The sequence below is a fragment of the Myiozetetes cayanensis genome, unplaced genomic scaffold (genome assembly GCF_022539395.1).
Source record: "Myiozetetes cayanensis isolate MyiCay16 unplaced genomic scaffold, myiCay2020 scf32, whole genome shotgun sequence".
Lineage (NCBI taxonomy): Eukaryota > Metazoa > Chordata > Aves > Passeriformes > Tyrannidae > Myiozetetes > Myiozetetes cayanensis.
The window spans coordinates 4,744,668-4,759,789 of record NW_026087544.1 but is presented as its reverse complement, the minus strand read 5'-3'; the positions used below and the strand labels follow the sequence as shown (position 1 = coordinate 4,759,789).

The 15,122-nt window shown below is 54.1% G+C and overlaps 1 protein-coding gene across 2 annotated transcripts in view; it reads right to left on the bottom strand.

Moving 5' to 3' along the window:
* The window catches only part of LGR6 (leucine rich repeat containing G protein-coupled receptor 6), a 111,703-nt gene extending 98,722 nt beyond the window's left edge, over positions 1–12,981 (bottom strand). The window contains exon 1 of one of the 2 annotated variants that reach the window (XM_050327078.1): positions 12,629–12,981. In XM_050327078.1, coding sequence (XP_050183035.1) covers positions 12,629–12,981 — 353 coding nt within the window. The remainder of the gene's footprint in view (positions 1–12,628) is intronic. The other variant, XM_050327079.1, reaches the window with a different exon arrangement.
* Positions 12,982–15,122: the final 2,141 nt, after the last annotated feature.

The window sequence follows — 15,122 nt, the reverse complement described above, 5'->3', positions numbered from 1 at the left end:
CCTCTTGTTAAGTCCCTAATCTTGGGCTGCCTGCAAAGAAAAGCCCAGGACACAGTCAGAGGAGAGACTCTGCTCCCCATCTGCTTCATCAGGTAATATTTCCTGCTCCTGCAGTCTCCCAGATAGTCATGGGCTTTATTAATTGAGTTTCCCCCCTGATTCTTTGCCCTCTGTCACCATGATTTTGTCAGCCAGCACCAATCTGAACTGTGGTTTATCCTTCCTCTCTGAGCTGAACCTTACTGTGGAGCACAGCACAAGCCAGACAGCTCCATAAATACTGTTCCCATCCACACATAGCCTGGACCCCGGGCCAGAGGCAGCACTCTGCATCTCTCTGGAGGTAACAGTAATGGTCCCTGGAGAAGGGACTGTGTTGGGTGACAGAGATGGATAAACTGCTGGGATCCCAGAGGATTACTGCCTGGAGATATTTGACTCCTCTTGCTGGAAACTGTAATGAACAAGGAGCAAAAAAACAACAGTTGTTGACACTCTCAAGTGGAGAATTGCATTTTTATCAGAATTGAAAATTGCTGGTGGTTTCCAGCAATTTTTGGCTGATAATTACCTGTGTTCAGAACAACGACTTCCCAAAAAGAAACATTATGTCTGAAAGCTTTTGAAAAATGCCTTTTGGACTTCTGGCCTTCTCCTGAGGAAATTTCAAAGACAAGCAGCCAGCGAAATCTCGGCCAGCAGAAACTGCGAATCCAACCCAAAGGATCCACCCTGGTTATGGGGACACAATGGCAGACAGGATCCTTTCATTCCTTCCCTCTCCTGACGCAGCCCGTGCGGGCAGACTTCCCTTGTGGTACCAGGGAATGACAATCCAGGCATTTCTGAACACTTTCCCAGGCAACTGCTGATCCTGCCAGCATCCTCCCTACCCTGAGCAGGAACAGCCTGGGTCTCTGTGGCCAGCAAGCATCCAAGCCCTGCCTCCTAAAACAGGGAGTGATTTACAGACGAGGAGTCTCCGAGCATCGGCGACAGCGGAGGGGCAGAGCTGCTCCACACAGCTTGCTGCTTGGCTTCTTGGCTGGAACTCGGAGCCCAAGGTAGAGGATGAATACCAGCTGCATTCCTCACCATGTTCACTGCCTTCTAAGGGCAACGAGGTGCCTGTGGGGGTTTGGGTTGAGATGCTCTCCAGCCAAGCCTGGTGATGGCCTGGCAGGGGGCTGGGAGCTCCTCTAGTGGGACAGGCTGTGTTTCAGAGATGCTCAGAGCTGGCTCATCTCAGAGTGATGTCTGCTAACCCCGAGGAACAAGAGTGTTTCCATTAAGAGCAGCAGACTCGCTGGTGTCACCAGGAAGCCACGAGACATCAGAGCACGACAGCTCTTGCCTTGTCTCATCCTTCGGTGGGTGGTCCCCACGCACCAAGAAAAGCCTTTCTTCTGCTGTCAAGTGGGTAACAAGAGTCTTCCTGTCTCCAGCACGCACTGCTGCTGCAGGTCCTGGCCACACAGTTCACTCTGAAGGGTGGTGAGTCACCATTGCTCCTGACTCTGCTGGGGAAAACTCCACTTATCAGTGCAATTGGGAAAGAGAGGGGTAGGGCTGGGGAGCTGAGCCCTCCTGCCAGGAGCCAGCTCTCTCTTGTGGGAGTTTAGCAATGGAAAAACTGCTGTGGATTGACCTGACTCATTCCCCCCACCCCACCTCCCAACGTGAGCCAGCCATCGCTCTGTGGCCCCTTTGGTTCAGGTAGAAGGGGAAACCTGATAATCTGCAGAGCCTGTGAGAGGAGAAAATCCCCATGGGATTGTCCTGGGGAGTCCCACAACGTGAGGCTGGTGGCAAAAGCTGTGCAGAGCCACAGAGTGTACGGAGATCAAAGCTGGTCTCTGATTTCTCCATGCTCTGGATCCAGGCTGCTCTGGGAGAGATGTGATTGGAGGGAGGATGAATAGCACAGGATCCTGGATCTGGCCCTGTCTCTGCTGGAGTGCAGGAGCACCAACACACATGAGCTCTCTCTGGTGCCCAGTGACACTGGGAGCTTGTTCCAGTTCCCATTCCAGCCTCTGAGCTCTGCTAGGACACCACTTCCCAAACTTCTCATACCAGATGCCTCAAGCACCAGGGACTTATTTTGTGGTGGCTACAGAGCAATCAATCAGGGTGTCTCGTAAAGAATGGTGAAAATGTCTGATCTCACTTTTTCTGCTAAAACTACTCTGGAATAGCTCTTGCTGGAGACACCCTTCCAAAGGTCAGAGTGACTTGGATTTGGGAATCATGGCTGCACACAGGACTCCTTCCATCAAACCCCAGAGCCATCAGAGCAGCGGAGCCAGCCGGCTCCACTTCCCCTGTGTAGACAAAACCTAATTCCAAGCTGACATTTCCTTAAGACACATCTTGTATTTCAGGATCTTTTGGTGCTACTTTCATCTCCAATCCACATATAGCAGCCCTATAATAATAATAATAGCAATAATAATAGTAATAATAATAGTAATAATCGTAGCAATAATGATAATACCTTTTGTATGTACATAGCACCTTTCATCCAAGGATCTAAGTCACAATTACAGCCCCACACATTCCTGTACATTACAGCCCTATAATTCTAAAAGACTGTTCAAGTATCCAGACTTCAAAGGCAATGTGGATTTCCCCTCCAGCCCAGTCATGGTGCCCAACATGCTGGAGACGTTTCAAAGGTGTTTCAAAGGTGCCTTGGCAGTAGCCAGAGGTAGTCAGAAGAGCCAGAGGAGCTCTCTGAAGCTAAAAGGAGTCTTCATGGATTCTTTCCTTCCCCCCTCCCAGTCGCTCTCTACTCTCCCTGGGAAGTCAGCACAGCCCTGGGATCAGGATGATGCTCCCATGAAACAGCTGTGTCTGTACAGTAGGGGGTGAAAAGAAGGGAAGTGTTGAAAGGAAAAGCAAGTGACAGCACAAGCTCAGCTGGGTGACTGGAACTGTCCAGGTCAGGCAGAACCCACAGCGTTGTGGTTGAAAATAAACTCAGAGAAAAATTCTGCTCCACTGAAATAAGCTGAGGGGGTCGGGGGGAGATGGTGGAACTTTTAATTGTAAGATTTTTTTTCTTTTTTTTTTTTTTTTAAAGAGGGTTTAAAGATTTTCAAGGGACTCAAAAAGGAAAGTAGTCTTTTTTGGGTCAAAGCAAGATGTCTCAGGAATACCAAGAGCCAACATGTTTTGGTTTGGTTCGGTTCAGTTTTAATTGCCTGGGAAACCTGAAAAAAAAAACCTTATTCATTTAACCCAAGCCAATCTTCTCCCTCCTTTTCAGCTGTTATTTACTCCCATCCATTCAGGAAGAAGTACCCTGAAAACAAGGGAGCTTCCCACAGAAAACAGAGTCAGGGTTTACAGCCCCTGTGGCCAAGCTGACGGGCACCAGCTGGGTTCACTTCCTCCGTGGAGTTCTCCAGTGCTGCCCACGAGCTTTCCAGAGCTGCTGGATGTGGCTGTGAGGAGTGTTTCGGTAGCTGCTCTGACTTGTGGCTGCTCCCTGAGCGAGGAGTGATGAGGTCATGAGTGGACATGAAAGACGGGCACCAAATCTGAGAGCGCAGTGCTGCTTTTCTTCATGTGGTGGGATGAACAAATGGAAAGCTCAAGAATTTTTTTAATGAACTTTTAAAGGGTGTTTTAGCTCGAGAGGTTCAGACATGTGGCTGGAAAGGGCAGAGAGTCTCCAGCTCTTCCACAGCACCGGTTTGATGGGTTGGTCTCAAAGCACATTGGGAAGGGTTTATAAGCAGTGCTTTCAAGGTAGGGAGAGAGGCACAGGAGAAGGAGAGGGCTTGTTTGGGGTGAACCATAGGGCTGGGCTGGAGCTAGAAATCAGTCCCAGTTCCTCGTGCTGCACTCCAGTCCTTTGTATCTCCCACCTATCCCATACAGGGGAGCCAAAGCTCATGGGACTCCTCTCTGTTCCCCGAAGTCTGAGTCCTTGTGTCCCTCCACCCTGGAGAAACCCCTTCCTCAAATAATCTGTGAGATGGTCAGTGTAAAGTCAGCCCCTGGCAGAGGAGTGGGTCCACCCCATGGTATCACCAGCTGAGCCAGAGCACCTGGTGTAGGAGCAGGGCAGTTTTCACAGCGTGTGCGAGCTCACCTCAGACACACCACACTAACCAGCATGGGCTGCAACACGTTTCCTCTCCCCATTCCTCAATAAATCACGGCTTCCAGCATTCATGCTTTTGTCACTCATAAATCTTGTGCTGTCTTACACCACATGAAAGCACAACAATACCTAAACTGACAGGCACTTCCCTGCGCAGGACGCAGCTGCAAACACAACCTGCAGCACAGGAACCTGCTGCTTGGCCCTGAGCTGAGGAGAAGCTGCAGACAGCAGGTATGGGGAGGCTGCTCCATAAAGCCCCACATGCTGCTTCCAGAGCACAGGTAAAACCACTCTGTGCAACAGGCACCTCGTTAATCTGTGGAACTCATGGCCACAGGGAGTTAGTGCAGCAGCACAAACCTCACCTGCACCTACAATCGAGGTCCTGTCTTGGTGGTGACGCCTTTGGTTCTGCCAGAGCAGCACAGCTGACCCTAAAGGTACAGCTCTGTCCTTTGGTAGGACCTCGGGACAACATCTGGGACAACAGTTTGGGATGATGTCTGACCATTCCCATGCCCCCTGTGTACAGGGAGAAGAAAGCCTCAGAGGGCAGCTCTGTGGGTTTGCATCTCATTCTTCCCTTGGAAGCCACGAGCTGAGCAGCACAGAAGCCCTGGTTGATGCCCATAGCCAAGATGACTCAGAGTTCTGCCTGGGGAACCACTGAGTGGAACAAGTCCAGAGGAGGCCTCTAAGTTGATCACAGGGCTGGAGCCCCTCTGCTCTGGAGCCAGGCTGGGAGAGCTGGGGCTGTTCAGCCTGGGGAAGAGAAGGTTCCTGGGAGACCTTAAAGCTTCTTCCAGTACCTAAAGGGGCTCCAAGAGAGCTGGAGAGGGACTTGGGACAAGGGCCTGGAGGGACAGGACAAGGAGGAACAGCTTCCTACTGGCAGATGGGATACTGGGGAGAAATTCTTCTCTGTGAGGGTGGGCAGGCTGAGGTTGCCCAGGGAAGCTGTGGCTGCCCCACCCCTGGAAGTGTTCAAGGACAGAATCTGGTGCAGAACCAGGGATAAAGCAGAACTGCAGAGATTGTTCCCTGCAACCAGAGCTTTTTCATGTGTTCTCTGGGAAAGACAGGAGAGGAATTTCTATCTAAAAGTGAAAATGCCTTTCCTGCAGGTTTCAGAAAAGCAAAGATGAACATTTGCTTTGCTAAGGTTAAGAAATGCCCACAATTGCGAATTCTCTTGAAGTTGCAAGATGCAATTATACCCAGAGCCATCCCCAAAATCAGATAACCCCCTTGAGGGGGTGACTTGTGCCTTCAGATGCTGCAGGCCCCTGAGATCCCTGATGCTCCCTAGCAGCCCCCATGCCTGCATCCCCCTGGTCTCCCTCCTCATACTTGGCATTTCTGCTCCCCTTTCACCCGTGTGGTTCCCACCGTGGCACACCTGATGGGATGACACACAGTGCTTGGGCTTCACCTTCCCTTTGAACCAAGGTAACGTCCCTAATTGGTGCCCCACAGCGATGTTCAGCACTGGAAACCATCCTGTCTCCCCAGGGTCTCTTTGTAGTGGGACCTGTGGCTGCTCACAAAAAGACACAGCAGGTCCCTTGAGTGGGTCCTGCCCTTACAGGCATGTCTGACTCGCTCCACTCCCTTGGGGGCTGCTTTTCATTTCCAAATCATTCAAAGAGGTTTAAACAGCTACAGGAAGGCATGCAAACAAGGCAAAGGGAGACAGGGAGCTGCGGATAGCTCAGGAGACTCCTCTGTCATCCACGGAGGGGAGGAGACCGGGAGCTGCCCTTCTTCAGCACAGCCAGCTTAGATCTGGGAAAGGTTTAGCTTACCCCTCTTCCTGGATCCCTGATGCATCCCTGCAGGACTGGAGGCACCACCTGAGCTTCCCTGTGTCCTCCCCTTGCTCCCCATTCCAGCCCGGCTCCTGCCTCCACACGGCTGGCTGTGTTTTGACTTGACTGCAACAACAGTGCTTGTGCTTGGTCCTGCTCTTCCTCGCGAAGGCTGCTCCCCATCTCTTTCCTGCTCCTACTAAACTCCAGTCCTTCTCCAAGACCCCAAGTCTCTCCGCAGCCCTGGCAGTCCTTCCCCTTCTCCTTCCCACCGCTTTTCAGAGCGCTGCTGTGGCGATCCCTCTCCCGGCCTCTGCTCCTCTCCCCCGGGTCCCCATCACTCATCGTGCCCAAGAACCACCCGAGCTCCCGCGAAGAAGGATCTGGGGGAGCAGAGTGTTCCACCGGCGTGGAGGCATCTCGGCACCCCGGCTGAAGAGCTCCAAGGCAGCAGCAGCCACTGCCCTGCTGTTGGCAGAGGGTGCTCCCCCCGCCCCCGAGAGGGGTGACAGGGGACCCTCAGCCCCCACTGCAGCGAGCTGGGAAGGGCTGAGCTTCCCTTTCCCTCCCCCACGCTCCTGCTGCTCCCTGACCCAGGCAGGTGCAGAGGGGGAGAGGCATTTGCAGCCCCATGGCTGCCTTTTGGCACCGGAGCCTCTGCCAGAATCAAAGAGCTTTTCAAAGCAAACCTTAAACTCCTTTAATCGCCAGCGAGAGCTCCTCCCACACAGATCTAAGGGCCATGAGCTCAAGTGTTTTCGTTGCCCCGGGCAGATTTATGAGCTTATTCTTCAAGAAAGGGAGGGAGAGAGGGGAGGCTGTGGCATATTGCTTAGCCTGGGGGGCGGGCAGGGAGGATGGGGGGGAGGAAGGCGTTTGCGGTGGAAGGACGCTGCAGAAAGCCGGGCTCTGCTGCGGCCGCGGCTCTCGGGCACGATGGAGAGGGAAAGAGGGATCGGGTCGAGCGAGGACCAGCTCAGGACCAGCTCCTTCCATCTCTCCCAGCCAGGCTCCGGGCACGGCTGTGCCAGCTGGGAGGAAGGGCATGGACACGGACACGGCGTGCCCGCAGAGCCTCGACAGAGGGGACCAGGGGAGCGGGGCATCCCTCAAAGCACCACTGCTCTCCTCCGCTCCCAGCGAGGCTGCCCCGGGTGCAATTTGGAGAGCGAAGGAGGAGGGAGGAGGCTTGCTGACCGTCCCAACACGGCTGTCCATCCCACAGCACAGCGCCAGCCCCGTTTAGCTCTAATCACCCCCTGCGCTGCCTCCTCTCTGTGCTCCTCATCCCGCAGATGAGGATCCTGCTCCAGCCCCTCCAGGTGTGCGGCAATCACAGCAAAGGTCTGGCTGCTCCCTCTCCCGCAGTGACCTGAGCTGGCGGCTTTAGGATGGGGCAGATCCTTCGTCTCCCCTCCTGCATCTCCTGCAGCCCAGGAGTTGGACTCGATGATGCTCACGGTCCCTTCCAGCTCAGGACATTCCACGAGTCTATGCCCTGACAGGTGCCCCACCAGGCATCAGACATTTGCTCACATCCAGCGCCCCAGACACCTGCTGCCACTTCCCAACAGCCCTGCAAAAGGTGCCTCTCTTCCTGCTGAACTGAGATCTCGGGGAGGTCTCAGCCATGACCCCTGGTACTAAAGCCACAGCCCTCTCCCCAGTCACCTTCAGCATCACTTTTTGTGGTTGGAAGCACCTGAGGGATGCAACTCTTGTTCATGGACCAGTTCCCACCCAGAGAGCACGGTATCCAGTGGATCCCAACAGTACCCACACCGGGAAAACAACACCCAACACTGCTGGTCCCAAAGTGCTTCCACCTCACTACATCAAAAGGTGAAAGGGAGCAGAGCCCATGGCAGAAAAGGGGGCTGGGAGGTGATGTGGCAGGGGGAGATAGGAAGAGCTGTCATGAACCTCACTGGAAATTCCAAGACATCTGAACTTCCTTTTCCTCGAACCCGGAACAAAGAGCCACCATGTCAATACTTAATATAGAACAACAACAAAAAAAAGTGTTTTTAAAAGTAGAAAAATGCTTTGCTTTGGTAGTTTTGGAGCCCCACAATGTGAATATTAAATGCTTATGGGGAAATGTAACACCAGCAGGTGAAAATATGTAAATGGAATTTTTTTTTTAGAAAGACACCATGAAGTGAAAACACTGAAATAATCTCTCTTGATTCAACCTGTTGCTACATTTCTACCACTCAGAGTCCCATGAACACTGATCCATTTTCATTAAGCTGTTCCTTTTTAACGAAAAATGTAAATCTTGAAGAAGAGGCATCTTTTCCTCACTCTGCTCTGGTCTGGATCTGCCCAGCCTCATGTTAAAGCATCCCTGTCTCCTGTGCATGCCTGTTATGGTACCTGATCCCAGCGGGGAGCTCAGAGGACAGGGTGGGTGATGCAGGGTGCCAGACTCCCAGCAGGATGCTAAATTCCAGGCAGTGTCTCAAAATGCCTCTGCAAAGTGAGAACAGCCCTGAAGGCTCCTGGTCCCGTTCACCTCAAAGGAAACAGTCTGGGGAACGAGAAGTTCTCTGTCTGGGAAGCCTCACGAGATGCCTGGTGATATCTGGGAGCAGCCAGGATCTGCTGCTTTTCCCTCCCCCAAATCCTGCTGTGACAGCAGCAGCCTGACAGCCTCATCACCTGTCTCATGCCCCAGGTCTCTGCTGGCTTTCCAGGACAGACACCTGGACACACTGCATACTACGAAAAATATTTCCCATGAGGACAGCAGAAAATGGGAAAAGGGTGAGGGAATCTTAGAGATACTCAAAAACCTACTGGACAAGATCCTGACCAGCTTCACCACCTGGACCTGTTTGGAGTGTGAATCAGAGATCTCCAGGGGTGTCTTCCAGCCTAAGACACCTGGGCAATCCTTCCTGTACCTCCCCATGTCCCCTTGGTCCAGGCACTGCAAGGTGTGCCTCATCCTCACTATAGCTGTGCAGGGTTTGTGCTGCCTGGCCAGATGATGTGAATATGTGGCCACGAGGTTATGGCTGTTGCCTTTCCATCCCTGGGTACTTCCCAGGGTGTCTCTGCTGGGAAAGACTCTCCATTTCTTTCCTACCAGCAGTGATTGGACAGGCCAGTGCATCCCTAGGAGGAACCTGGCAGGCATCAGCAGCATGGTGTCATTTTTTCTGAAGGAAGAGGAGGAGCCTCAGCAGGTTGAGAGCATCCCTTCATCCCCACTGTTGCCACCTGTCACCCTTGCAGGGGCTGACAGCCAGATGTATGGGGAGGGAGGGCTCAGGATGCCATCCTGGGGCAAAGGGCTGCACTGAGCACCTGCACCCAACCACAGGCATCTTCCTGGTGACAGCCGTGGGGACAGCTGGGGACCAAACTGCCCCAGACCATGCAATGCAGCACTTCCACACCCTGAGGGATCTGAGGTGGGGCTGCTCCACCAGGTCCCATGCAGGGTGTGCAGTGGTGCCAGGGGTCACAGCTGAGCTAACACTTTGAGCACCAAGCTGTTCCCATTTTCCTTGTCCTCTCCTGCACCCCCAGCTTGTTGCTGTCTGTCCAGGGAACCCCCAGCAGCTCCAGATCAACTCCCTGACACACGTTGCTGGCCGTGGGTGACAGAGATGTGCTATGTGATACACGGCTGTCAGGACTCACTGCCACATCAGCTGAGGGCAAAATCTGCTCTCTGAACAGCTCAGCTCTCTTGGGTTGATGGAGGGTGGCTGAATAGGAACTGAATAGCTGACCTTTAGTGCTCCGTGGCTGCTCCCTAAGGCCAGGCTAAGACACAGTTTACCCTGCAAATACATCATGCACTGAGTGATGAGCCAGGCAGGAAGGATGGTGAGGGCTGCTCCAAGAGAAATGGGCTGTTAGGGCCAGCAGGAGAGCTGAAGGAGCTCAGGCTGCCTGCAGGAGCAGTGCAGGGACCTGCCACCCAATGTGACAGTCCCTAGGCTCTCTCCAGGACTGCCACAAGACACCACCATGTCTCAGTCCCTACTGGAGAGGTGCCCATGGAAAGAGGTGACACTTCTGTCCCATCTCCTTGACCACAGCTGCCACCCCACCAGCGACTGAAAACACTTAGTTTGAGATGGATGGGATCAGTTCAAGTTCAGGGAGGTGCAGGAGTGAGCAAGGACAGGATTCTTGGAGATAGAGGCACGGCAGAGGCACAGCATGGTCAGGATGAGGCATGAACACAGGCTCATTAGTGGTGAGGCAGAGTCTAATCAGAGGTGATTACAAGGATCCTTTCTTTTGCTCCCAAGGAAGTCCTGCCCTCCACAGTGCCAGTGACTTGCTTAGAGATCAGAGCACGGAGCAAAGGAGCTGGAAATTTTTGGGAGCAGCTGCCCACCAGCTCTCTGCTCCTGCTGCCATTCCAGGGCTCGCTCTTCAGCACTCGCAGCTCTCCAAAGGAATCCAGCATTTCTTTACACATCTGAATGTATGGATTTTAAACCTGGATATCCAAAAAAAAGAGCTTAGATCTCTCTCCAATACTTTCTACACAAATTCATGCTGATTTGCTTTGACAAACTACCCCTGGCTGCCCTCTAGTACCTGAGGAGCTAACCTCACATGACTCGCTGGAAGTGGTGACAGAAACAGGAAGAAAACCCAGCTCTCCGGTCCTCCACCAGTAATTCCCAGTTCATCGGGCCTTTCCCACCTCCGTTTGGTCCCTCACTGGCGGGGTTTAAGGCAAACCGGGCTGGTTTTCCCAGAGGAGGGAGGGAGGGAGGAAAACTGCGGAGCCTCCAGCATCCCCCGGGCTGAGGATCCCCTCAGCCGGGCTGTGCGGAGTGGGCTGGGGCAAAGGACCGTCACTGGCGCCACCGTGTGAGCGCCGTCGGGGGACCGACCCACGGAGGACCGACCCACGGGGGACCGACCCACGGGCCGTGATCTTTGCTATCCACGGGAGAGCGCGGAGTCACGGATGGGGGAGAAACCCACGGGGGAGAGCGGAGCCACGTCCGGCGCAGCCCACGGGGAAGAGCGGGGCCGGTGCAGCCCCGCACGGGGCCGCGGTCAGAGGGACCGGACACGCTCCCAAAGTGACGCGGGGCTGTCCCGAGGACCCGGTGCCAGCGGAACCCAGAGCGCTCTGCCCGCGGCCACGCCGGGCCAGGAGCATCTCACAGCATCCACCCGCCCCGCGGCTTGCCCAGCCCGAGGCACAGCTCCGCGGAGATGACGCGCAGCGTGTTCTCAGCGGAGCGGGAGCCACGGGTGCCCCGTCCTGTGATGCCTGCGAGGGTGGAGTGGGTGCCTGACAGGGCTGTCCCTTGTCCCCGCAGTAGCATCAGTGCTGCAGCCTCCCGTGCTCCAGTGACTTTTCACTCGTGGGCAGCCGGCTCCAAACCGAGCCCCGGGGATTGCTCCGTGCAGGTCGTACCTCGCCTGACAAGTGGTTCCCTCTCCCAGAGGAAACATAACTTGCATTACACATTTCTCTCGTCGTTCGCGCTTTCCAGGGAGCATCATCCTTTTCTATTTCTCTCCCAGTTAACCCAGTACAGCTCTGGCCACTCGCTGGCTGGCACAGGACTGCTCCTCAGACAAGTGGGATGAGCAGAGAAGCTCTTACCCAGCTGTGGCAGCTTCCACCTGGCTTTGCAAAGCCCCTCCTGCATGGGTTTGGGTGCTTTGCTCTGGCAGCTGAGCACCTGCATCTCAGAACAATCCAGGGACCCCAGAAACCCAGCAACACCGTCTGTGTGTCAACCCTGGAGACAAGTTCCCTCTCAGCACGATGAACACGAACATCCCCAGCCCTGTCTGGGGGCCACTGGTGGTCCTTGATGACTGTGGTACACGTGGCTTCCCTCGGCAGCACCCACGCAGGGAATGCCATGGTCCTTACCAGCCTATCTATCTGCAGCACTTTCTGCTTATAAACCCAGAAAGCATCTTCCCCAGGGATAACTTGTCTCCCTGAGAGAGATGTTTCCTCCTCTGGTTAAACCCTGAGATTTTTCCACGGTCAATCATCAGGATCCTCAGTCATGACCAGCCTGATGGCACCACCGAGACCACCTCTGGGGCTAGAAATGAACCCTCCAGTCCCTGTGGTCAATTAACCCTTGGGGGTATTAACATCAGAAAGGCTGTTAAACATTCGGATAATCAAGAATTTTCAAATAACTAAATGATCAAAACACAACACCTACCAAACCCCCACACGTCTTACAAGACTTCAATATTCATTTTTAAGAGGCAACTCAGACACTGCTGGTGGCCAGCTCAACCCGACCTCCCCCCCTCCCAAAAAAAAAAAGCCCTGAGTTATCGCAGCTATTGAAATGTTTGACAGAAGGATCCCAGAGCAGTTAGCACTAATTGCTGTGTAAAAATACTCCATTATGTGCTCAGACAATCAGAATCGACCCAGCAAATCCGCCGCAATCACGGAGCAAAGCATGCAGAACATCGCAGTATAAACAGCGCTCGCGGAGGGGCGCAGGAGGGAGGGGGGGATTGGCAGGTCCTGCCCAAGGAGCTGCCTTTTTTTATTTTTTTTTTTTTGCTGCTGTTGTTGTTATTATTTTTGCCTGGTTTCTAATTTCCACAGGAAATTTAATTTGGGGAAAACGTGGCACAAACTTCCAAGCCGGAGGAGGAAAGCGGCGGCTTGGAACGGAGGGGTCCAGGGAAAGCAGCTGCAAAAAGAAGCGGCAAGGGCTGTACTCACAGGTAAGCGGTGAGAGGGCTCAGGTTGGCGGGGACCTCCGAAAGCCCCAGCTCGGAGCAATCCACCGAGAGCATGATGCCATCCTCCTCGCAGTGGCACTGGGGCGGGCAGGAGGGCGCAGCACCTTGCTCCACGGGCACCGTCTGGCAGCGGGCGGAGGAGGCCAAGAGAATGCCCCAGAAAAGGAGCCTGTCCATCCTCGCCTTGGCTGCGGGGACGGGGCTCGGTGCCTCCGGCCGGCTGCGGGGCTCGGCGGGGCTCGGGGGAGCGATCCCGCAGCCTGGCACGCAGCGGGCAGGGTATCTCCCGCAGGTCGGAGTGTGGTAAGGATGCAGCCAGGGGAGGAAAGGCATTGTTGAATGATCTTGGTTATTGGGTTTCAAGGGCTGGGCAGGGGCGTGAGACACTTCACTGGGAGGAGTTAAACTTTCTACTCTTTCCCTCTCTCTCTCTCTCTCTCTCTCTCTCTCCCTGCCTTAGAGCTGGCAGGAATTTCATTCAAAGGGAAGAAAGGGGGGAAAAAAAAAAAAAAAAAAAAAAGAAACCTCAACAAATAAAGACCTGTTCATAGCTCCGGGAGCCAGGCTTGTTTTGTAACCATGTTTTTGTGAGATAGCAGGGCAGGGGAAGGCAGAGCTGGCTCTGGCAGGGCAGAGGAGTATAACTAAGGAGGCAGAAGTACCCAACCAGCACTTCAAGGGCTCCAGACTTTGGGACGCTGAAACATAACCCCAGATAAAGGACTCTGTGTCTGTGCTGGCTGTTAAAAGCCCAGCTGCGACTGGAAAGTCAGGGTGCAGCTGGGGAGAAGGGAGTGAGGAGCTCAGGATGAGCTGTTTGCTGGGAGCGACGGTGCCCAGGGCTGTCCGTCTGTCTGTCCCGAGCTCTGCTCCTCACTGTCCAGCAGCCCCGTTGCTATCCCCGTGCATCAGGCAGGGGCTGGGAGGAAGATGCAGGGGGATGGAGCGGCAGTGCCGTGGTGCAGGAGCTCCGTGGTGGAACGCTGTGCTCTTGATATAGTGTTGCCCTGATCAAGGACACGTGTGAGCCGTGCTTGCGGGAGCTGCCCAGCACCGATGCCAGGAGAGGGGGGCTGGGTTGCTCCAAGAGCTCTTTCTAACCCTGGGTTAAGTGGCCAGAGGCCAAAGTAGAGGAATAACCCACTGCTTGGGGGCTTGAAGCCACATCATCTGGAGCTGCATCATGGTCTGGCTTACCTGGCTTAGTACTCATGCCTGCCCAGCTTGGGCCCTCACAGTGTCCCAAAACACTTGGGATGTGCATCAGAAGAGGATTTCTTGCTGCTTGTGTGTCAAGGAGCTACCGAGTTCTAAGGCAGCAGAAACACCTGCTCAGCAAAGGGAGCTGGATCTGCAGTGGGAGAAGGCTGTGAAAGTACAGCCCTGTGAGTCCTCTCTGATGGCAGCCCCTGGCTGCTCAGTGTCACCATGATGTCCCCAAACAGTGTGACTGCTGTGGATTGAGGGATATGGGTGAGCCTGGTCCTATAGTTTAAACCATGCTTTGTCTCTCTCTCCACAGGGCCAAGCATCTCATCTGTAATGGGGACAGCTGAGCATGGGTCTCACACTGAAGGCAGACAGCTGTCCACGGGGCTTTAGGTGGATCTGGACTCCTGGTGTGTTCCTCCCTCTGCCTCTCCCACAGCCAGGAATGGAGGAGGTGGATGGTGCAGGGAAAGAAGGGCCCAGGTTTGGGTGGCTGCGAAGTGCCCCCCAAAGTCACCCCTCTGACTGTGACCACGCTATGGTAAAGTGCCACATGGCCAAAGCACAGAACTGGGAGATGCTTTCACAGCCCTGCTTCCTCTGAATGGGTTCTTCCTTCTGGCAAAAGAGTTTCCTGATTGATATCCCCATTATCTCAGGATGAAAGAGGTGGAAGAGTTATCTGGGGTCAGGAAGGTGAACCTGTGCTGTGGGAGACTTAAATAGCTCCACCTCACCCAGAGGCTGTGCTGCCTTGTCAGACCAGGTGTCTGCTCCCCAAAAAGCTGCTCAAGATGGAGTTCAGGGCTCAGGGCTGATGCACAGACTCTGAGTGAGGGCTCCTGGCTGGGGTGATGCTGGGTCTGAAACTATTTCACTAGCAAAGCACATTCAGATCCTGCAGTTTCAGGACTCCCTGTGACTGCTGCAGTCAGTGGAAACTTTGTCACTGAGTGCAGAAGAGTGCAGAGAATTTTGGTCTAGGAGCAGGAACTGATTTAATTGAAATCAAGCCCCTTCTGTCATGAACAGTGCTGGAGATGTCTTTAATTAAACATTTGCAATGTGTTTTGACAACTCCAAAAGTAAAACACTGCTTGGTGGGGAGATGGGCAGCCCTCTTCGGAGACGTGGGCCCTCCTGGGGTTCCTCAACACAATTCCCCTTCAGCTCTGGTGCTGGGCTTTAGCATGGCCTGAAATGGCTGGATTTGCTCTTACAGCAGCCAGGAATTTGGAATCAGTCTGGAGGAAGCGTCAGGCCTC